The 24,221-nt window shown below is 42.1% G+C and overlaps 1 protein-coding gene across 1 annotated transcript in view; it reads left to right on the top strand.

The window, feature by feature from the left end:
- The first annotated feature begins 263 nt into the window (after positions 1-263).
- LOC123663956 (C2 domain-containing protein 5) overlaps positions 264-24,221 on the top strand; it is a 28,633-nt gene continuing 4,675 nt past the window's right edge. Inside the window, exons 1-16 of the mRNA XM_045598593.1 lie at positions 264-519; positions 7,799-7,958; positions 8,864-9,004; positions 9,950-10,110; positions 10,802-10,913; positions 11,539-11,605; positions 11,958-14,419; positions 15,120-15,266; positions 16,077-16,236; positions 19,476-19,561; positions 19,818-19,938; positions 20,459-20,550; positions 21,067-21,182; positions 21,982-22,107; positions 22,419-22,509; positions 22,930-23,087. Coding sequence (XP_045454549.1) covers positions 340-519; positions 7,799-7,958; positions 8,864-9,004; positions 9,950-10,110; positions 10,802-10,913; positions 11,539-11,605; positions 11,958-14,419; positions 15,120-15,266; positions 16,077-16,236; positions 19,476-19,561; positions 19,818-19,938; positions 20,459-20,550; positions 21,067-21,182; positions 21,982-22,107; positions 22,419-22,509; positions 22,930-23,087 — 4,380 coding nt within the window. The 5' untranslated portion in view covers positions 264-339. The remainder of the gene's footprint in view (positions 520-7,798; positions 7,959-8,863; positions 9,005-9,949; positions 10,111-10,801; positions 10,914-11,538; positions 11,606-11,957; positions 14,420-15,119; positions 15,267-16,076; positions 16,237-19,475; positions 19,562-19,817; positions 19,939-20,458; positions 20,551-21,066; positions 21,183-21,981; positions 22,108-22,418; positions 22,510-22,929; positions 23,088-24,221) is intronic.

The raw sequence follows: 24,221 nt of genomic DNA on the forward strand, positions 1-24,221 counted from the left end.
TACTGTAGAGGCGCTAAAGGTGTTTTATTTGTCAAAAATTTAATACGCTGCGTAAATGCTTTGTAAAACCGCAATGTTTACACCAATAGGAACGCGTGTAATGTTTTTGTGTGGTTTAAAATAGTGAAAAAGTTGTTTAAGTACCCTTCGGATTCATATAAGAGGTTTGAAAAGTGATCTTTAAGAAAGGCAGCTCAAATATATGTGTCAATGTAGCTCTGAGCTGTTTATTCAAGTGATTAGACTTGTAAATTGATTATTTGTGAATTTTCGTGCTAACTATTGAAGTGTGATAAATAGTAGTATTTGTTTTATTAAAGATCGTGGGAATAAGTTAAAATGCCTGGTAAAATAAAGGTTAAAGTGTTGGCTGGTCGTAATTTACCGGTGATGGATAGGGCTAGCGATACGACGGATGCGTTCGTTGAAATCAAATTCGGCGGCGTAACTCACAAGACTGATGTGTGTCGGAAGTCGTTGAACCCGCAGTGGAATAGCACAGAATGGTACAGATTTGAGGTCAGTTTTGGTTGAACTTTAGCTAGCTAGATTATCTTTAGCCTGTACCTGATGTAGCATTACATAAAGGTCGACCTTTTTTTTTCACGCAAAAGATACCTGATATATTCAATTATGCGATAATATGTTCATTCGAATAAATTTTAATTTTTTTTATAAAAGGTAGTTTGAAAATAATCATACATTTTAGAAAATGATAATATCAAACAGTCTCAAAGTCAGCAACAATACTTAAATCATCAACATACAGTATGCATTATTTTAGTATTCTTACTATATAAAATTTAAGCTTTATTATATTTTAGGTGATTTTTAGCAATAATAGACTCATAACAGCTGATCAAACTACCTTCAAAAATTGCAATCAGTTCTTGAGATGACATTTATAGTATAGGGTCATTGCGCCTGTTCGCGTCCACTTAGTGCAGTTGGCAAGTTTGAAGAAGAAAATAAAAATGTCCCCGCACTAATTTCTATGAAAAATTTATTTACTGTGTTCGTTATATAGTCTATTTAAAGATTAATTTTCAGTTTTGTTCGAAACGTCTTGTTATTATTTTATTTAAATACAAACTTCAGAATTAGGCGATTTACCCAGTTTGCGTCCATAAAATCCAATTTTCGTCCACCCGCTGGACCACTTCACGTCCACCAGCTTAGAAAAGGAATAAAGAGGTGATATTTTTATGATAATGTAAAGAGAGGTTGGATTTTAATAATTTATTTATTGAAGAATTATAGTTATTTAAAAATCAACATATTAACATTAATAAATCACTATAAAGTAAATAAAACACCTATTTATTCTTCTAAAAATTGATAGAACTTAAAATTAAAAAACAAATTAGGTACTCATGTATTTAGTAAGTAAATAGTAATTCCACCTATAAAATTCAACAATTATCTGTTCTGTGAATTTTAAAGGAATGTAAGCAATCTAAAGGATCAGCCTGCAATTACAATCACAGCAGCCTTTCGCAGTCGACTACTGGACATAGGCCTCGACAAGTTCACTCCTGTGTTTTGCCCATAGTCACAACGCTGGGCAGACAGGTTGGTGACCGCAGGGCTGGCATTGTCGTACTGAAGATGCTGCTGCCCGTCTTCAGCCTGTGTATTTCAAAGCCAGCAGTTGGATGGTTATCCCGCCATCGGTCGGCTTTATGAGTTCCAAGGTGGTAGTGGAACTATGTTATCCCTTAGTCGCCTCTTACGACACCCACGGGAAGAGAGGGGGTGGCTATATTCTTTGATGCCGTAAGCACACAGCACCACAAAGATCAGCCTTGATTAATAATTATGGAAACAAAATACGAGGTGGGCACATATCTCCATTCGCATTAAATATTAATAATACCGTTATGTTTTCTTCTTCGTTACTTGGTTTTATTTGATACTAGCTGTGCTCGCGACTTCATCCGCGTGGAATTAAAAAAAAATATTGTTCTGTTCGTAAAATTAAAAAATAAATAAATTTCTAAAATAAAAGTAGCCTAAGTTACTCCTTATTACATTAGCTATCTAGATGGTAACGTCAAAATCAGTCCAGTCGTTTCAGTGATTAGCCATAGCAAACAGACAGACAGACAGACAAAAATTCTAAAAAATGTTTTATTTATTTATTTATTTTATTTTCTCACATCTAATATTACAGGCATAACCCAATTCATTAGACATAGTAAAGGAGACAAAAAGCAAAAGGAAAAAAAAAGTTAAACTATAATTAAAAAAGAATTAGCTGACTTAAGCATAATACTAAAAACAAAACAATGTAACATTAATAAATATAAAAACATTAAATTCAATTCTCATAACATATTATATACAAAGTAACTTTTGCGAATTCACTCCACGAACAAGAAAAAAGGTCTAGTGTGTCAGCCACCAAGTTCAGCGTTCTGACTGAACGAGCAAGGGGTCCGTTGCGCACTAGCTCGGTTCTGCCGTGGGGTACTGCAAATAAGCTCGGACGCCGCTTTCGTTGTAGATACCTATCGGGTACGCTCAAATCTATCCACTGCAGTAACCCTGGATTATTGACAACACCGCGGAATAATTTTAAAATATAAGTTGCCAGAGCCAGCTCTCTCCTAGTCTCCAACTTGTTGTATCGAACCATGCCCAATACAAACAAAGTTGAATACATCAAGGGATACAAGGGATACACGCCATTAAGCCTAAGGTAAAGAAACCTGGTGAATTTATTTTGAATATGTTCCAGCATGAGACTGTATTTGACTTCATGTGGAGACCATACTACCGCATTATACTCAAGCTGACTTCTTATTAGGGCATCATACAGTAAAGAGATTGCTTATTTTGGTATATGTACCATGTATAAATCAATATGCATTTAGTAAAAAGCTGTTACTTTAATATTACAAACAGACACTCCAATTTTATTTATTTGTGTAGATAAGTTTTGTACCCTCTTGGTCTGCACCCACTGATTTTGTCCAATATCGGAATAGCATATTTTTTGCATAGGTGCTTGTCTTACCGATTTCCTCTTCTCTTGAATGTCATGCAAAACTTCCCTTAAATCTTCCTCTGTGTATGTTCTTTTTTTCTTCTTCTTATCTGCAAAGAACTCATCTTAAACAGAAAAAAAATAAGAAAGAAATTACATATTTCATTCAAAGTAGAATAGGTTATATATAACTTGTAGTTATTAGTTTTATGTATTAAACTTATAGAATTAATTTAAGAAATGGACGCGATTTAGTTTTATTATTAATCCCTTTAGGTATAGTTTGCGTCCATTGCGGACGCAAAGTGGAAGTTTTATAAATTCGGTGTAGTAGTTCGCGTCCACCTTATTTTAACTGTTAACTATAAAAAAAATAAGCAAATTCATAATTATTATAATTCCTTTTATCATAACCAACGCCTAGAAACAGCTATGTATTCAAAATAGACATAAAATAATAAAAGACTTACCTTCAAACGAACCGCTGCCCACTATTTTCTTCTCATTATTCCGTGCCTTCGCGCTCTCTTGTTGAACAACTATTTTTTTTACCCGGGATGGCTTGGTCGCACAGAACTTTTGTCTATGCGTGCGTGCCTCTTATACATTGAGGTATTGCCGGTAATTACTTTTCGACTTATTGGTGTCTTAGTATACTTAATTTCGAGACTTTTGAAACTGAGATCCGTAAAATGGACGCGAATTGGGCGGTGGACGCGAACAGGCGCAATGACCCTATATGGCTTCAGTATTTCAGGGATAGAAATAAATTGCAAACAAATTAAGGATTATTATACAAGACAATGCAAAAGTTATTATATTTTTTTAACAGTTTAATATCTTTCTTATATTTATTTTTTGGGTACAGGTAGTGGCAAAACTTTTTTTTTTATTCATTACTGCTGACAAAACCTTCATCCATTTTTTTTTTATATTTAACAATTGTTTTTAACTTTTTAATCTGTTCATATAATTCAAGGATAAGCAATTTTAAACCAGTTCAAACTAAATTCTGAATCAGTAATAGAAGTTAGCAAAGATTAGATGCTTCTATAAAATTGAAATAATGATATTGTTTAATATTAATATACACTTGCATGGACTCAGTAAATTTATACTTCTGTTGACTTTTGAAGTGTAGTAGTATATTTCTGGGTAGCTGCCACCCACTAGGAAAATCGAATGCCAAAATTATTTGATCATAATTATGTATATATGTGTGTATATGACTAGCTCATTGACACAGTTTGTAGTGACCCTGCTTTCTGCTCCGGGGATTGTGAATTCGATTCCCACCCCGAGTCTGGGTGTAATATATATATTTATTTATATATGTATTATTTATATGTATATTTATCAAAAAAAAATGTAGCCATACCAGTCGGCTGTTACCTATAACACAAGCATTAAGTTGCTTACTTTAGGAACAGATGACCATGTGTGTATGTTGTAAATATTTATATTTATATTTAAAAAAAATGTTGTTAGATCCATATTAAAAATAGTGAAAACTTTACTAGAAGCTGAAGTTTACCTAAGATATTTTCTTCCAATTTATTTTTCTTATTTATATAATAAATATCTGTTAACATATATATACACATAATCTTCTTTTCCTAAGGTAGGCAATTTAATGATTTTTTTTGAATATCATATCAAAAAGTGACCGCTTCAGCGGGGATCGAACCCGCGTCTCCGGCTGACCGTGCCGGCGCTCTAGCCAATTAAGCTATGGAACAGTCAATTTTTGATGTGATATTCAAAAATGTTTATTATTACTAATGTGTGGGTAACACAAAAATAAAATCGTATGTATTAATTTAATGATTATTTCAAGGTGCTCTTGAAGCCTATTTAAATTCACTTAGTTCTGAATTTTGTTTTAAATGCCAATGTTATAAGTAACAGCTGACTGCTATACCTGAATGTTTATTTTTTTAAATATGTAGTAGAGTTCCCAAACTGAAGATTTGACTCGAATACTGAAGAAAAAAGAAGATATAAGTTCAGTTAGTAATATTTTTAAAAATAAAAAAATCTTAATATCACATAATTTATAATAAACTAAATAACGTTTTTTATAAATACAACCAGGTCCGCAAACCAGCGTACAGCTCACCTGATGGTAAGCTTGTACCGTAGCTTATGGACGATCCATGAACCAGGAGCTCTGGTCACCATACTCACCTCACTAAAGGAATAAAACACTGCTTGACAGCAGTGTTATTTAGCTGTTATTTAAAAGACGACGTACTTTCTCAGTCGGGCTGCTCCAGATTTTGAGTATAACGTACTATTAATAATGTGATATACCATTAAATTCATGTAGTGTTATAAGGAAATAATTATAAAAAAAAAAAAAAAAACAAATTGTACCGTACATTAGATTAAGAACCGGTCGGTGGACTCACGTCTCTTTTGGAGACATTAAAAACATAGTCAAACTTGAACAGCGATGTTGCTGAGTAACGCCTACCTTGAAATAGAAAAAAATAAAAATAAAAATTGCATGTTTTTAGAATAAAAAAGGACATGGGTTCATAAGCCCGTGGATGTATATCACTTGTAAAAAAAAAAAAATTCATGTACGCATATGAAAAATTTCAAAAATCATTAAAGAGTAAACATGCAAGGTCATATCTAATTTCTGTTTCACAGTTTGGCTGGATTGCAAAACTGTATCCAGATTATAAGCTATTAATAGATTCGTCTGGCGTCTGTCTACTACATATGTGTTTATTGACTATTAATTTGATAAATAATTGTCATATGAAAGTGCAGTTTTGCATATTTATATCAATTTTTACTTTAGTATTCATCACTTCAGCCTAATACATAGGCATCCACAAGTTGGCGCCAAAAATGGAGTGAACTCATGTGTTTTGCCCATAGTCACCACGCGGGGCAGGCGGGTTGGTGACCGCAGGACTGGCTTTGTGGTATCGAAGACGTTGCTGTCATCGGTCGGCTTTTTAAGTTCCAATGTGGTATTGGAACTGTGTCATCCCATAGTCGCCTCTTACGACACCCACGGGAAGAGAGGGGGAGGCTATATTCTTTACTGCCGTAACCACACAGCACTTTGGTATTAATATCCTACAATACTTTTATAAGTGAAATTAAGATCAATAAAATAAAGAGAATAGATAATATGTAATAACTCTATAAAATTTGTTAAGTAATTAACAATAAAAATCATCAAATCAAATATTCTGTGGGTTTGTTCTAAATAGATAATTCATTTGTTGATAAGTTATCTTTATTCAAAAACAAGTTAAATATTGATATCTACAACTGGTGAAACTGGCCCTGAATATCATCTATGCTGTCTAAAAAGTTATGAATAGACATTTACTACAGTTTTTTAAATATGTACATTGTAGCTAATGATAGCACAGGCGTCTAATAATATACGTATTTATATACATATAAAACGCTGATTACAAAACACAAATTAAACTGTACAGTGTTTACTGTACTTCTTGAAATATTATTCAATAAAGTCTTCTGCCGCGTCTGTCTGTGTGTTCGTAATCATAATTTAATTAAGATCTGACAAGTACTTTTCGAGTTGTATCTAATAATGCGTATTTACTTGACTATTTTTTGGTCGATCCACGTTGTATTATATCACATAACTTTACACTGGGTATATACATTTTGACAATTCTTGTTTTAATCGAAAGCTGATGCTTGTCACGTAGTCCTATTTAAAATTAATCGAGATCTGATGACTACTTTTTGAGTAATATTTGATAAAACGTATTTACTTGACTATTTTTTCCTATACCTCCTACTTTGTATACTCAATAAGTATTTTTTTTATATTCCTGGTTAAGGGGTTATTAAGTAAAAATAAAACACAAAATTATTTTTCCTTTTTAACCGACTTCCAAAAAAGGAGGAGGTTCTCAAGTCGACTGTATTTTTTTTTTTTTTTTTATGTATGTTACATCAGAACTTTTGACTCGGTGGAGCGATTTCGACAAATTTTCTTTTAATCGAAAGGTGGTGTGTGCCAATTTGTCCCATTTAAATTTATTTGAGATCTAACAACTACTTTTCGAGTTATATCTAATAATGCGTTTTTACTTGACGCTTTTTTCGTCGACCTACGTTGTATTATACCGCATAACTTTCTACTGGATATACGGATTTTGATAATTCTTTTTTTGTTGGAAAGGAGATATCCCAAGTTAAGTACCATGATAAGGAAACCAGGATCTGATGATGGGATCTTAGAGAAATCGAGGGAAACTCTTGAAAATCCGCAATACCTTTTTACTAGGTGTACCGATTTTGATAATTCTATTTTTGTTGGAAAGAAGTTATCCCTAGTTTAGTACCATGATAGGGAAACCAGGATCTGATGATGGGATCCCAGAGAAATCGAGGGAACTTCTTGAAAATCCGCAATAACTTTTTATTAGATGTACCGATTTTAATGATTTTTAATTTAATCGAAAGCCGAAGTTTATCATGTGGTCACATATAAATTTCATCGAGATCTGATAACTACTTTTTGAGTAATCTTTGATAATGCGTTGTTACTTGACTATTTTTTCGTCGATCTGCGTTGTATTACTCGTCGATGTAATTGAAGTCGGTTTTTTTTTCGTTTGCGAGCAAACACAATTATCAATATATTTACCTGCAAGACGAATACATTTTTCTGACCTTTCAATTAACTTATTTACTGGACTGTATGGTGGGTGATTTAAAATATCGAAGTCTACCTTATAAAGGGCAGCCAGCGCAACACGACTCTTGTGAATATTCATTGTATTCATTAATTGTGTAATTTAATAGGTAGATGAATCAGAACTTCAAGATGAGCCACTCCAGCTTCGACTAATGGACCACGATACGTATTCAGCGAATGATGCGATCGGAAAAGTAGTTATTAGTCTCGCGCCACTGCTAGCGAGGGAAGCTAACAATGCCAATGGAAAACCTGGTCCCCCGGGGGGTAAGATAATTTGGTTATACGACTTAACAAACTTACGACCCACTTGACGGTAAGCGGTTACCTTAGCCTCTAGCCGTCTATAGACGCCTGCAACACCAAAAGCATCGCAAGCGCTCTGCCGACCTTATCACTGATCTTCCTCAGGAGTTCTCTGCCTTACTACAGGAACACAACACTACTTAAGAACAGCAATTTTTTAGCTGTGATCTTTTGTAAGGTTGAGGTACTTTCCCAGACGGGCTGCTTCATGTTTTGAGCACAACTATACTGCTGTTCCCTACCTCAAAAACAATTTGCAAATAAAGTGTCAATTCGTATCTCATTTTAAATTTAGAGCATATTTTTTTTAAACGTTATATTTAAATGACTTTTAGGTTTGTTATTAACCTAATTCACATTCGCTTCAGCCTGTAATATCCCACTGCTGCATAGGATTATTTCCCCATGTAGAAGGATCGGAGCTTAATCCACCACGTTGCTCCAATGCGGGTTGGCGGATATATTCCCTACTATGAGTAACGATCGCTAACAGGTGGACATGATAACAACCGGGACCGATGGCTTAACGTACTCTCGAGGCATGTTAGGGAGACCCACAAAAACTGCACAAATACCCAGACCACGGCAAACATCTCAGTATTCTAAAATACAGAAAATAGCACAAAAATGAATGTGAATTGAACGACGACGCATTGGCGCTGCGGCCACAGCAATGGTTTGTGGCTGTTGCGCTAGCAGTTGCGGGTTCGATCCCCGTACATGGCATACATTTGTTTTGGTCCTACAGATTGCCGCGATCTGGGTGTTTTTGCTTGTGTATTGTGTTTGTTTCCGGCTCCCGACACAGGAGTAATTCCGGCGTTTATTTATTTGAATAGTAAAATAATTTGTTAAATTTTCTTCAGGTGCGGTTATGTCTGGCTGGATACCTGTTTTTGACACAATGCATGGAATTCGTGGAGAACTGAATGTGATCGTGAAAGTTGAGCTGTTCTCCGATTTCAACAAGTATAAGACTTCTAGTTGTGGCGTGCAGTTCTTTCATTGTAAGACAAATATATATTTATGTATTGTATAAATTTTTAAACAAAGCTAATACGTAAATATATTTATTGATATTGATATATTTAGCACAACTGTGACAAGACTAAAAAGAGCGTTGTGTATCGATTTTTTCGCAAATCAACGGTAGTATATTTATGTCAGAAGTGGTGTGTGCTTGGCCGTTCTATGGAGTTGTTTGCGTAATTATTGTTTTCGATCTTATATTAAATTGATTTTATTTCATATGTCCATCATACTATTTGCGAAAACTTGTAATTATCCATAACTTGATCATTGCTTTTTTTATTTTTGTAATTTAGCTGTAAGTTTTCAAAATTTGAAAATAAAAATAAAATAAAATGCTAATGACATATCTATACAAATAAATAAAATTGGAGTGTATGTTTGTAATATTAAAGTAACCGCTTTTTACTAAATGCATATGGATGTATACACGGTACATATAAAAAAATAACATTTTTTACAATTTTTGTCTGTCTGTCTGTTTGTTCCGCCTAATATCTGAAACGGCTGGATCGATTTTGACGGGACTTTCAGTGGCAGATAGCTGATGTAATAAGGAGTAACTTGGGCTACTTTTATTTTAGAAATTTATGTATTTTGTATCTCTGCGAACTGAATAATATTTTTTTTTAATTTCACGCGGACGAAGTCACGGGCACAGCGAGTAAAAAATATTTTTGAAAAGACCGTTCGTAGTGAAAAAAAGAAACAAAATAAAATATTAAATTTTGGTCTCAAAAAGTCATTTAAGACTGATGAGCGATTGGACGTCGATTTTGTTTTACTAATAGCAAGTATTTTTAAAATCTTTTTATAACTTTTCTCTTTACAGATTTATTATACTCTTATTCTTACTAAATCTAAGAAATTTAGGCATACATACAAGTGCCATTATTACAGGATTAAGTAAAAAAATTTTTCAGGTCCAATGATTCCACCGGGTTATCGAGCGACTGCGATACATGGTTTCGTCGAGGAACTGATAGTGAACGATGACCCTGAATACCAGTGGATCGACAAGATCAGAACACCTAGAGCTTCCAACGAAGCGAGGCAGGTCGCCTTCATCAAACTCAGCAATCAGGTAAAAAAAATATTCAAACAACAACAAATATCCTGCTCAAAATCTGGAGCAGCCCGACTGTCGAAGTACCTCGATCTTAAAGAAGATCACAGCTAAGTAATATTACTTTCAAGCAGTATTGTGTTCCTGTGGTGAGTAAGGTGACCAGAGCTCCTGGGGCTTGTATGGGGATAGGGTCGGCGATGCGCTTGCGATGCTTCCAGTGTTGCAGACATCTATAAGCTACGGTAATCGCTTACCATCAGGTGAGCCGTACGCTTATTTGCCAACTTAGTTCTATAATAAAAATCATCAGTTGATAATGAACCTGCATTAACCTCTCGGTAATAAGCATGGTGGTGTTTATACCCATGTTGTTATTTATGGACCCTGGTCCTCTCCAATATTAGTGTGATGTTTTATAGCCTGATTACAGCATAATAATCCTTTATAATAAGTGAAAAAATTAAACTTATCCAGATATATGAATGTGCAAACCAAAAAAAAAACTAACTTTTCCACTTCATTCCCAATTCCCATATAATACGTAGAATACTATTGAAAACTAAACAATCAATTTTTTTTATAGCAAGTCTATATTTTTGTTACTTAATAGGTATGTAATATATGTACAGCTAAAACCACTTATTATTTTAAACTATACAAACGTGTTTGTTTAGCAGATGTCTATAAACATTTTATCAAATTTCAGGTACAAAGATTGATCGGTCTAAAAGCGGCTGAACTAGGAGCAAATGCAGTCGTGGGCTACCAACAAGACTTTGACTTAGAAGGGGAAGCTGGAGTCGTCGCTAGAGCTATTGGTAAGAACTATAATAATAATATTATAAATACCAAAGTTTGTGAGGATGGAGGCATGGAAGGGTGCTCGTTCCTTATCACGCATCATCATCATCATTACAGCCTATACAGTCCACTGCTGGACATAGGCCTCCAAAAGTTTACGCTAAAAATAACGTGAACTCATGTGTTTTGCCCATAGTCACCACGCTGGGCAGGCGGGTTGGTGACCGCAGGGCTGGCTTTGTCGCACCGAAGACGCTGCTGCCCGTCTTCGGCTTGTGTATTTCAAAGCCAGCAGTTGGATGGTTATCCCGCCACCGATCGGCTTTTTAAGTTCCAAGGTGGTAGTGAAACTGTGATATCCCTTAGTCGCCTCTTACGACACCCACGGGAAGAGAGGGGGTGGCTAAATTCTTTAGTACCGTAGCCACACAGTACTATACGCATAAATATATATGAAACTTGGTAGACTAATTTTTATGCTGACATTATATTACGCGGGTGGAACCGAAAGGTACAGCTAGTATTAAATACTAATGTATCGCAAATACTCCTGTATGGCAAAAACTTTCTCTGCATACAGAATGGTTATAGTTACATAAGTATATTTTTCCTTTTACTGAAGAATCTGTCTATCTTCAACAGGTACAGCTGTCAGTATAACTCCACTACCAATACCGAGCTTTCAGACGAACATTCCGTGTACTCAACAGTAAGTATATCGTTTTTTTTTTTTCCATTATTCTGATGTATTTTGATTCGGAATAATTTGAGCAAACTTCGTTTATGAAATTTTAAAACATATTCAATTTTATTTTTGTTCTGCCAGAGCCAGGATATCAAAATTTTCTTTAACTGGCAGTTTTTTTTACCTTGTTGTTTTTAATAAAAAATGTATATTTTATGAACATGAGCTTTTGATGTAATAAATGTTGTTATATTTCATGTAACTTGAATAGATTTATTTGATCTATAAAAAATATGATAACAAAATATATTGATGTGTATGTGTTTTGCATGGTTTGCCTTGTGTTGTGTCATTGTTACGACTAAACGTTCATTAGACAATTGAAAAAGTACCTGGACATTTTAGCGACAGACGACGAAAGTATACCAGATCTGAATCAGTACTATCAATCACATCAAGATGAGCTATTACGCCTTATAAGCATCTTGAATCCTAAAGGTATAGCCCTTTTAGACGATGGAGACACGTTCGACGATGACGAAAAGAGCTTAGAACTGAACACGTCTAAACAGTCAGGTCAAAAAAGTTACCCCGGTGACCTTTCTATCTATCAAGACGATTATGTTGCTCATAAAAGTCTGAAACATTTGTCCGAAGATCAAATTGACTTAAACAGACTGTTGAACCGCGAATATCCAACAGATTCTGCTGGGCCTCTCAAAACTATAAGAAAGATAAAAGAAAATCTATTTACAAAGAAATTTAATAAGCGTTCTCGTCCGTCCATCCAAGATGATCAGATATCATTAAAATCGACTTCATCAGATACGTCGCGTATATCTCTAACAGATATCAAGAAGGAGATAAAAAAGATTAAGAAGTTCAAAGTAAAAAAATTACTTAAAATTGAAAATAAACAAGACGAAGGATATGGAATGGCATCGATACTAGCCCGGTCTGTTATACACGCTGATAGAAGTTTAGCTAAAATTTCTGAACACCAAGATTCTGAGGCATCGCCGTCCTCAACTTTACGTCGAACTAGCGAATCTGAACCGGTTCTGGGTATATCCGATGATGAGAATAGTAAAAATAAAGGAAATGTAGTTGGTAATATACCAGAAATACATTGCAGTTCGCTAGAAAACATGAAGTGTGCGGATGTTGAGCCAGAAAGAAAGATATCGGAGTCATGTCCTCCAACTCCAATAGCAATAAGAAGCGACAACCTTCTGAAATTACCGGGCGACATCGGTTACTTTGGCTCAGTTTCGTCTGCGCTCTCTGCCGAAAGCTCAGAGATCTATTCCTCTTCCGATGAAGATGATGAAAGCTTTGGTATGAAGAGCGATGTTGAGCCGACATTGGAAACAACAAGTTCTGTTGTGCAATCTGTTCTCAGCCATGACGTAGATCTTAATTTTGTCGCTCAAATGGAAAGAAAACTCACTGATCTCGAGTTATCGAAACTAGAAGCTGTCAAGAATAAGAATAAAGGGGATAACTTAATAGAACCTGATAAAAACGACTTAAACAAATTGATTGAACCGCAAGGAACCGAGATAGAATTACAAAAAGAAAGTCCCAATAAAATCGAGCCCGAAATCGTCGAAGCTACAACATCTCTAACAAAGGATCACAAGTGTGTAACAAAATCAAATTCGCACTCTATAAAAATCCATAATCCCTTTGCACACAAAAAAGCTTCAAAGAGTATTAGCGCCCCTTCATCCCCCATAGAGAAGAAAGGCTTCATGTACCGATCCTCGAAACGAATCAAGCGACAAATTTCGAAGATTTCCAAAAGTAGCATGATTAAAAGCTTATCACATTATTCTTTGCTACCAAAAAAGAAACAAGTCGACCCTAAAACTGCCCTTAGTCAGCCTGCTTCCGCTTCTGATGTTGTGTCTAAAGCTGCTAGTGAAACGGTATTAGGTTCCCCATTTCTTTCTTATACAGACTTGATGAGTCTTGACAAGGACGGTTTTAACTCTTTCAACCGTCTTCATAAAAGTGATGAGATTATATCTCCTAATAAAGTATCTATGTATATAGGGTCTGAACCAGTTTCGAGGGCCTCCTTAAGCGGTCCGTCTAGTATGAAAGATGAACATCATTTCCACGAACAGAAGTCATTCAAAAAAGAGAAATCACGTCTTAAGCCGACAGGCTTACTTCATACGGCAATAGAAACAATATTAATAGATAAAGTAGATACATTATTATTACGGACAAGCCCTGATCCAAATAATCAGGATCAGAAATTTTTTGCGGATGTAAATAAGAAATTAGAAAAAGTTGAAGAATCTCAAATGAAAGACCACACTAAAGAAGTAAAAGAATTAAAAGAAAACGAATCGAAACATCGAAAGTTAGTTAGACAAGATAGTATACACTCGACAACTGATTCGCTATCGTCTAAAATGTCCAAGGAAACAGAGACTAACGTCATTCCATGTAAATCAACTCACACGCCAGTACTTCAGCATTTCCATCCCATACTTAGCGGCGCACCCCTAGAGTCCATACCATCTCTACCGGAGGGCAGTGTAGATAGAGCGGAGAGCTTAGACGTAGAGGGTGTCGTACCTACTAACAGTGTTAGCGTGTGTTGTAACTCGCATGCAGCGTGCGGTGTTGACAGGACTGAGCGGGATAAGTGCGATAAAGACAAGGATAAGGATAAAGGTTCGCCCAGACACGCGCGCCACGAATCGTACGGGGGGCGGGAGCCGGTTGCGACGACCGTGCAAAATGTGTCGTTGAACTCATCATCGACGCCGATGGGTATACATCGAAGATCTTCGGATTCCGATCTCAGTGTAACACCGAAAGGTCAGTATAAAGAATAGCTAAGGCAAGCGCATATTGTAAGATTTAACTGAAATACAAACAATAAGTTACTAGACGACCGTGTTTGTAGGTTGAACATATTTTTAATTAAATAAAAACTTATAAAATTATTTATTTGATAATAAAATCCCAATAATGAGGGATATTGCTTTTACGTGTATGAGTCGTTAGAAAATCCTCTAAACCGGAAAGTGTACTTATTTGATTAGTTGCACTGGTGGATGTACTGGTTTAGAAGCTTATTTGATTACATTTTTGCTTTGATATTGATGAAGTGTTCGAATAAATAATATTTTCATTTTTATTTATAATAAAGACTTTATCTACCGAAACTTCCAATTAATACTTAAATTTTAGAAATATTTATATATTTTTCGATCACTTTTTTACGTGTTTATATTTTTGTCAACGGAACCCGTAATGATAGATTAATGTTCCATAATTATTACACAGTAGTTGTTTTTAATAGGCGTATGAGATACTTCAAATTTTTTATAATTTGTGCTATGGTAACTTCTCGAATAATTAAACTAAATTTTTCAATGATTGTAATACAATTGGAATATGAGAATGGTGTGTATATTTCGGACAGGAAAATCTTACAATGTGCACTGACGCTAAATATATCAAATGAATTCTTGAATATAGTTATTATATTTATTTGTTTTGATGAAATATTCAGGTAGTTCATTAAACGCATCAGTTGGTAACGCGGGAAGCGGCGGTGGGGCAATACTCCGGCCGTCTATGAACAGTAACAATCTGGAAATGCTGGAGTACCCTTTCCTTACAATGACTGAATTCCCACCAGGTTTTATTGTTCATATTGGTGAGTGTTAGGCATTATAATATTAAGATTACAAAATATTGTGGCAGTATTCTTTTTCTAGTATTATAAATTACTTTTATTCATTAGTTTAAAGGAAATGAGAAAAAAAATTTTTGTACCTAACAAAACTCCTTGGTAACTTACACACTCAACTTAAGTGAGTATCGCGACAGCAACATTTGATACATCACACATCTGTATGATTACATTTTTTTGTGTATAGTGTCTTATTATTTTGTATATTATATAGTATTTGCCATGTTAAGATGCTTAATGCGTACATTACATGCGTACTGTGTGGCTACGGTACTAAAGAATATAGCCACCCCCTCTCTTCCCGTAGGTGTCGTAAGAGGCGACTAAGGGATAACACAGTTCCGCTACCACCTTGGAACTTGAAAAGCCGACCGCTGGCGGGATACCCATCCAAATGCTGGCTTTGAAATATACAGGCCGAAGACGGGCAGCAGCGTCTTCGGTGCGACAAAGCCAGCCCTGCGGTCACCAACCCGCCTGCCCAGCGTGGTGACTATGGGCAAAACACATGAGTTCACGTTATTTTTGGCGTAAACTTGTGGAGGCCTATGTCCAGCAGTGGACTGTATAGGCTGTAATGATGTAATGATGAAGATGCTTAAGCTCCTTAGAAAACTCGTATCCGATTTCTATATTCAGAAAAAGGTTCGTTTTAAATAACGGTAAGTCTCGAACATATCGAGTTCGTAACAAAACAGTTCGTTATATCGTAAACAGTTACAAAACGAGTTTTATAGAAACCCGGCTATATGTGTGACCGCGCCCGACCCGCAGGCGGCACGGTGTGCGCGCGCTCCGTGAAGCTCGTGGACGGCGGCGGAGAGAGCGCGGCGCGGGCGGCGTGGTGGGCGGAGCTGCGCACCGAGCTGCGGGCGCACGCGCGCGCGCTGCGCTGCACCGCCGTGCTGGCCTACACCGAGCGCGCGGCCGTGAGGTGGGTGGTGGGCGGGCTCGGGAGGGGGAGCTTGTCGTGGTGGGCGGAGCTGCGCACCGAGCTGCGGGCGCACGCGCGCGCGCTGCGCTGCACCGCCGTGCTGGCCTACACCGAGCGCGCGGCCGTGAGGTGGGTGGTGGGCGGGCTCGGGAGGGGGAGCTTGTCGTGGTGGGCGGAGCTGCGCACCGAGCTGCGGGCGCACGCGCGCGCGCTGCGCTGCACCGCCGTGCTGGCCTACACCGAGCGCGCGGCCGTGAGGTGGGTGGTGGGCGGGCTCGGGAGGGGGAGCTTGTCGTGGTGGGCGGAGCTGCGCACCGAGCTGCGGGCGCACGCGGGCGCGCTGCGCTGCACCGCCGTGCTGGCCTACACCGAGCGCGCGGCCGTGAGGTGGGCGGTGGGCGGGCTCGGGAGGGCGGCGCGTTTCGTGGTGGGCGGAGCTGCGCACCGAGCTGCGGGCGCACGCGCGCGCGCTGCGCTGCACCGCCGTGCTGGCCTACACCGAGCGCGCGGCCGTGAGGTGGGCGGTGGGCGGGCTCGGGAGGGGGAGCTTGTCGTGGTGGGCGGAGCTGCGCACCGAGCTGCGGGCGCACGCGCGCGCGCTGCGCTGCACCGCCGTGCTGGCCTACACCGAGCGCGCGGCCGTGAGGTGGGTGGTGGGCGGGCTCGGGAGGGGGAGCTTGTCGTGGTGGGCGGAGCTGCGCACCGAGCTGCGGGCGCACGCGCGCGCGCTGCGCTGCACCGCCGTGCTGGCCTACACCGAGCGCGCGGCCGTGAGGTGGGTGGTGGGCGGGCTCGGGAGGGGGAGCTTGTCGTGGTGGGCGGAGCTGCGCACCGAGCTGCGGGCGCACGCGCGCGCGCTGCGCTGCACCGCCGTGCTGGCCTACACCGAGCGCGCGGCCGTGAGGTGGGTGGTGGGCGGGCTCGGGAGGGGGAGCTTGTCGTGGTGGGCGGAGCTGCGCACCGAGCTGCGGGCGCACGCGCGCGCGCTGCGCTGCACCGCCGTGCTGGCCTACACCGAGCGCGCGGCCGTGAGGTGGGCGGTGGGCGGGCTCGGGAGGGCGGCGCGTTTCGTGGTGGGCGGAGCTGCGCACCGAGCTGCGGGCGCACGCGCGCGCGCTGCGCTGCACCGCCGTGCTGGCCTACACCGAGCGCGCGGCCGTGAGGTGGGCGGTGGGCGGGCTCGGGAGGGGGAGCTTGTCGTGGTGGGCGGAGCTGCGCACCGAGCTGCGGGCGCACGCGCGCGCGCTGCGCTGCACCGCCGTGCTGGCCTACACCGAGCGCGCGGCCGTGAGGTGGGTGGTGGGCGGGCTCGGGAGGGGGAGCTTGTCGTGGTGGGCGGAGCTGCGCACCGAGCTGCGGGCGCACGCGCGCGCGCTGCGCTGCACCGCCGTGCTGGCCTACACCGAGCGCGCGGCCGTGAGGTGGGTGGTGGGCGGGCTCGGGAGGGGGAGCTTGTCGTGGTGGGCGGAGCTGCGCACCGAGCTGCGGGCGCACGCGCGCGCGCTGCGCTGCACCGCCGTGCTGGCCTACACCGAGCGCGCGGCCGTGAGGTGGGTGGTGGGCGGGCTCGGGAGGGGGAGCTTGTCGTGGTGGGCGGAGCTGCGCACCGAGCTGCGGGCGCACGCGCGCGCGCTGCGCTGCACCGCCGTGCTGGCCTACACCGAGCGCGCGGCCGTGAGGTGGGCGGTGGGCGGGCTCGGGAGGGCGGCGCGTGTCGTGGTGGGCGGAGCTGCGCACCGAGCTGCGGGCGCACGCGCGCGCGCTGCGCTGCACCGCCGTGCTGGCCTACACCGAGCGCGCGGCCGTGAGGTGGGTGGTGGGCGGGCTCGGGAGGGGGAGCTTGTCGTGGTGGGCGGAGCTGCGCACCGAGCTGCGGGCGCACGCGCGCGCGCTGCGCTGCACCGCCGTGCTGGCCTACACCGAGCGCGCGGCCGTGAGGTGGGCGGTGGGCGGGCTCGGGAGGGCGGCGCGTGTCGTGGTGGGCGGAGCTGCGCACCGAGCTGCGGGCGCACGCGCGCGCGCTGCGCTGCACCGCCGTGCTGGCCTACACCGAGCGCGCGGCCGTGAGGTGGGCGGTGGGCGGGCTCGGGAGGGGGGCGCGTGTCGTGGTGGGCGGAGCTGCGCACCGAGCTGCGGGCGCACGCGCGCGCGCTGCGCTGCACCGCCGTGCTTGCCTACACCGAGCGCGCGGCCGTGAGGTGGGCGGTGGGCGGGCTCGGGAGGGCGGCGCGTGTCGTGGTGGGCGGAGCTGCGCACCGAGCTGCGGGCGCACGCGCGCGCGCTGCGCTGCACCGCCGTGCTGGCCTACACCGAGCGCGCGGCCGTGAGGTGGGTGGTGGGCGGGCTCGGGAGGGCGGCGCGTGTCGTGGTGGGCGGAGCTGCGCACCGAGCTGCGGGCGCACGCGCGCGCGCTGCGCTGCACCGCCGTGCTGGCCTACACCGAGCGCGCGGCCGTGAGGTGGGCGGTGGGCGGGCTCGGGAGGGCGGCGCGTGTCGTGGTGGGCGGAGCTGCGCACCGAGCTGCGGGCGCACGCGCGCGCGCTGCGCTGCACCGCCGTGCTGGCCTACACCGAGCGCGCGGCCGTGAGGTGGGCGGTGGGCGGGCTCGGGAGGGCGGCGCGTGTCGTGGTGGGCGGAGCTGCGCACCGAGCTGCGGGCGCACGCGCGCGCGCTGCGCTGCACCGCCGTGCTGGCCTACACCGAGCGCGCGGCCGTGAGGTGGGCGGTGGGCGGGCTCGGGAGGGCGGCGCGTGTCGTGGTGGGCGGAGCTGCGCACCGAGCTGCGGGCGCACGCGCGCGCGCTGCGCTGCACCGCCGTGCTGGCCTACACCGAGCGCGCGGCCGTGAGGTGGGCGGTGGGCGGGCTCGGGAGGGGGGCGCGTGTCGTGGTGGGCGGAGCTGCGCACCGAGCTGCGGGCGCACGCGTGTCGGGGAGTGGGTTACAGTATCTTGAAGCGAGCACCGTGCGGTGAAGTAGGATGACAGTTGTTGGTTCAGAAGTGAAAGACACGTGTCGTTGTGTGAGTGACACGTATAAAAATGCGTGTGCCGCGTGGTGAAGTAGGAATAACGGGTATTGAGGGGAGGGTGACACGTGTCGAAGAGTAGGTGACACGTGTCCAAGTGTTTGCTACAATAACCACTTACGAAAAATAAATTATGACAAAAAAAGTATAGCAAAGATTTTACCAGATAATTGGTATTTTAATCCTTTTTTCAATATACTTTTTTAATTTCAGAGAAGACGTATGTGTTTTATCCGCTTCTGGTACCGCCGCAGTTATCAATCTGGACTGCGATTTCACACTCGATGAACCTTCTTTGTGTGAGTACAGCCATATATAATTTAATTATTTTTTTTAGGTGAATAGAACACACTTATTTTTTGTTCCCAAGCAATTATTACGCCTTTTCTAGATCAATAGCGTTTGTTCAATCGACTTGGTTTCAAAGGTTCAGATGTAGATTTTTTTCCTTTTTTATTGTTGTAAAATTATTTATTCATTCATTCTAGTCAATAAATATACAATTTTTTTCAACTTATTGTGTTCCGATTTTCAAATGTATATCTTTGTTTTCAGTGAGCACCGGTTCCAAGAACACGCTGGAGGAGGTCGACGACCCTTGCTCCATAGCGCACGTGCCGTACTCGCCGGGCGCGGGCGCCTACTGCGCCGAGCTCGCCGCGTGCGGGTGTTGCAGGTCGTTGTCCATACATACATACATATCAGCATAGATCTAGACGACCCGTGCTCCATAGCGCACGTGCTGTACTCACCGGGCGCGGGCCCCTACTGCGCCGAGTTCGCCGCGTGCGGGGACTGCAGGTCGTTGTCCATACATACATACATATCAGCATAGATCTAGACGACCCGTGCTCCATAGCGCACGTGCTGTACTCACCGGGCGCGGGCCCCTACTGCGCCGAGTTCGCCGCGTGCGGGGACTGCAGGTCGTTGTCCATACATACATACATATCAGCATAGGTCTAGACGACCCATGCTCCATAGCGCACGTGCTGTACTCGTGATAAAAGAATTGGTTTTCAATTTCGAAGTTCACTTTAATTACGGCTCAAAAGCGCTTCCTAAAGAGAAGAATCATTTGAAAACGAATCATACTAAATAATATCTATCATAGTGTCTTTATTAAAAACGCTCTAGTGCTGTGTTGATACACCTGTAAAATAAATAAATGACTAATGACTTTGTATTTGTTTCAGGAGAGGAAAAGTGCCATCAGTACTCTTAGCCACATGTCTAAAACCCAGCAGATTGGCATCATACCCAAAAGCAATAACAATAACTGCTGTAGGTAAGTTTAATCAACGCAAAATGTCTAATTTTAGCCGAAAAGTTTTACTAGATGTTATGTACAAAAAAAAAAAATGGATCCAAAACAGTGAAGAAAATCGAAACATCTAAACTTGGTATATCTCAATGTTGTTGAGGACATAGCAGGAAATATTCTGTTTAAAATCCGAAGCAACCCGTATATGGAATTATCTCAATAGTACTGAAGAACACAGCTAAATAATATTGCTTTCAAGCAGCGTTGTATTTCTGTGTGAGTAAGGTGGCCAGAGCTCCTGTGGGATTGGGGATAGGGTCAGCAACACGCTTGCGATGATTCTGGTATTGCAGGCGTCTATAAGCTAAGGTTATCATTTAACATCAAGTGGATCATACTCTTGTTTGCTGATTTACTTAGTAAAAAAAATACCATTATTCTTGATACTGACTCAATTTGGTACCTTAATATTTTATGGCAAAAAGTTGTAACTATACAATTTTTTTAGTAATATTAATTTTTTCTTTATAAATAATATAGCCGCTAGAGGTCGACGCGCGGTAGGCGCTGAAGCTGGAGCAAGAGATCTGTCTGACCAGTTGCCCTTCTTGGAGTACGAACTGCACAAGTTATTGCTGGCCAAATTGAGGATGCAGGTAACACCATCTAAAAGTAATATATTTTGCCTTTTTGGGCTTTTCTGGACGTGAGACAGTAAGAATATTAATGGTCGAAAGTGTTATTACTATGTCCGCGATTTTAGTGATGGCTGAAACTGTCAAAATTTGTTATTATTGTGTCAATAATATAATCTGCCGTGTGGTTACGGCAGTAAATAATATAGCCACCCCTTCTCTTCGTTCTCGTACCAGTTCAAAAATATAGTGGTTATTAGCGAATTTGTTTACAAAAATATTTGACGCTTGTCAATACAGATAATAAATTATTTAAATTAAAAAAAAAGTAAATCTTAAAAAAAGGTCAACATCGTCTCATTACTAGACACAGTAGACACTGGCTTCTGTAAAAGGGGTGGGACCGTAATCTACCACGCTGCTCATATCTATATCAACAACAACAGCAACATAAGATGAATTTAAGAAAAAATCGACCGTTTCGCGTCGATGTTAGGTGTTTTGTCCAGTGTGTCATTTCAACTTTATAATAAGTCATATAATATGTAATAGTTTATGTCCGCTGGGTCATTTCAGTTTTATCCTACTAATATAATAATAATTACATAAATAAATGCGAAAATTGGTGATGATGTATGTATGTTTGTTACTCGTCAGGCAAATAGGTCCGATTTTAATTAAACTTAGTACGTAAATAACTGGAGATCTACAATAGTCTATCATATGTCATAGTCTACTTTTATCCCGACATTCCCACGGGATTGGAAATTACGGTGGTGAAACCGTGTGGCGCAACTAGTAATACATAGTTTTTGTGCAGGGTGCGAACGCTATCTTCTCGCTACAAACACAGATAGCTATTGGAGAGCGAAGCGTGCTAGCTCTTGCTAGTGGAACGGCGCTTCGTCTCGTCGCCTTACCACCACCCTCGCCGCCTACTATTAAGGTTTTTATTTCAATAATTTAATTTTTATGTGAGATTGGGTTTCCAAGTATTTCTCTCACTGTATGATGCAAAACATTGGTATAATATCAATGAATACATGGTTATATCAATTCCAAATTCAAAAAATTTACAGGAAATAATTTGAATACCATGAATGATGAACCATGTAAACTCTTGACACGTGATTTTTTTAAACTACCTTCAAAAGAATACAAAATGTTATTTAAGTTTCTTTGTTTATTAAAGTTCTCTGTTTCTTCTCTTTATTAGCCTGAGTATATATAATTATTTAATCCCATTTATAATTCCAGGCATCAGAAAATGATAAAAACGCTTTAGAAATACAAAAAGCTCTCTGGGAGACGTTTACAGCAAACAAGACTGCAAATGGCTATGACGTTGGTATGTTTGCTTATTTAATTATGTGAATTAATATTTAATAGTAAAACAAGAAAATGTGAATAATGGATATATATATTAATATGTTAAAACTGTTGTCTTGTGTTCAATATTGAAAGTGAAAAATAAAAATAAATAATGTGAGATTTTGTATACAGATGTATGTGGGCTGAGTGTAGCAGTCGAACACCGTATATAACTATGTGTGCGCAGAGTGTAGTAGTCGAACATCGTGTATAACTGTGTGTGTGTGTGTGTGTGTGTGTGTGTGTGTGTGCAGGGTATAGCAGTCGAACACCGTATATAACTATGTGTATGTGCGCAGCTATGTGTGCGCAGAGTGTAGCAGTCGAACACCGTGTATAACTATGTGTGTGTACTCAGAGTGTAGCAGTCGAACACCGTGTATGTGTGTGTGCGCAGAGTGTAGCAGTCGAACACCGTATATAACTATATGTGTGTGTGTCGCAGAGTGCCCCGAGGTGCGCGTGCGCGCGGAGGCGGAGCGCGAGTCGCCGCCCGCGCTGGAGCTGTGCGCCGACAAGGACGCCTGCGTGCTGGAGCTGGACGAGGCCGAGGACGTGAGTGCGCTGCTTGTATATATGTGTGTGAGTGTACGGAGGCGGAGCGCGCTGGAGCTGTGCGCCGACAAGGACGCCTGCGTGCTGGAGCTGGACGAGGCCGAGGACGTGAGTGCGCTGCTTGTATATATGTGTGTGAGTGTACGGAGGCGGAGCGCGCTGGAGCTGTGCGCCGACAAGGACGCCTGCGTGCTGGAGCTGGACGAGGCCGAGGACGTGAGTGCGCTGCTTGTATATATGTGTGTGAGTGTACGGAGGCGGAGCGCGCTGGAGCTGTGCGCCGACAAGGACGCCTGCGTGCTGGAGCTGGACGAGGCCGAGGACGTGAGTGCGCTGCTTGTATATATGTGTGTGAGTGTACGGAGGCGGAGCGCGCTGGAGCTGTGCGCCGACAAGGACGCCTGCGTGCTGGAGCTGGACGAGGCCGAGGACGTGAGTGCGCTGCTTGTATATATGTGTGTGAGCGTGCATGCCGAGTGTGTTTGCGCAGTCCTTGTGGGTCTCCCCACCGTGCCTCGGAGAGCACGTTAAGCCGTCGGTCCCGGTTGTTATCATGTACACCTGATAGCAATCATACTCATAGTAGGGAATATATCCCTCAACCCACATTGGAGCAGCGTGGTGGATTAAGCTCTTATCCTTCTCTTACATGGGGAAAGAGACCTATGCCTAGCAGTGGGTTATTACAGGCTGAAGCGTAACCGCTTTTCTACGTCCTGTCCTATATCTGGAAGGAATCGCCCTTTTAGCGATAAGATCACTTTTGTACATCTTCCTACTGCACTATGTTTATTTGTATTTTTTAATTGTGTGCAATAAATGTTAATTTAATTTTATAATCAAATCATATCAAATTGTTTTTCATTTCAACTGTATGGTCAATTGATCGGGACTTTATTTAACTATGTTAGAATTGTTTTTTAATGTATTTTAGTTAATATTGTTTGTTATAATAATCTTTATGTATACGTGCTTAAATTAATAAAATGCGTGTCACACCTATAATTAAGATAACGCTTTTAAGATACTTTGTTTATGATTATATGTGTCTATTGTCAGTGTCTATCTTGTGGGTGTTAAATAAATAAATAAATAAATAAATAAATAAATAAATAAATAAATAAATGAATAAAT

This window comes from Melitaea cinxia, chromosome 21 (genome assembly GCF_905220565.1).
Source record: "Melitaea cinxia chromosome 21, ilMelCinx1.1, whole genome shotgun sequence".
NCBI lineage: Eukaryota > Metazoa > Arthropoda > Insecta > Lepidoptera > Nymphalidae > Melitaea > Melitaea cinxia.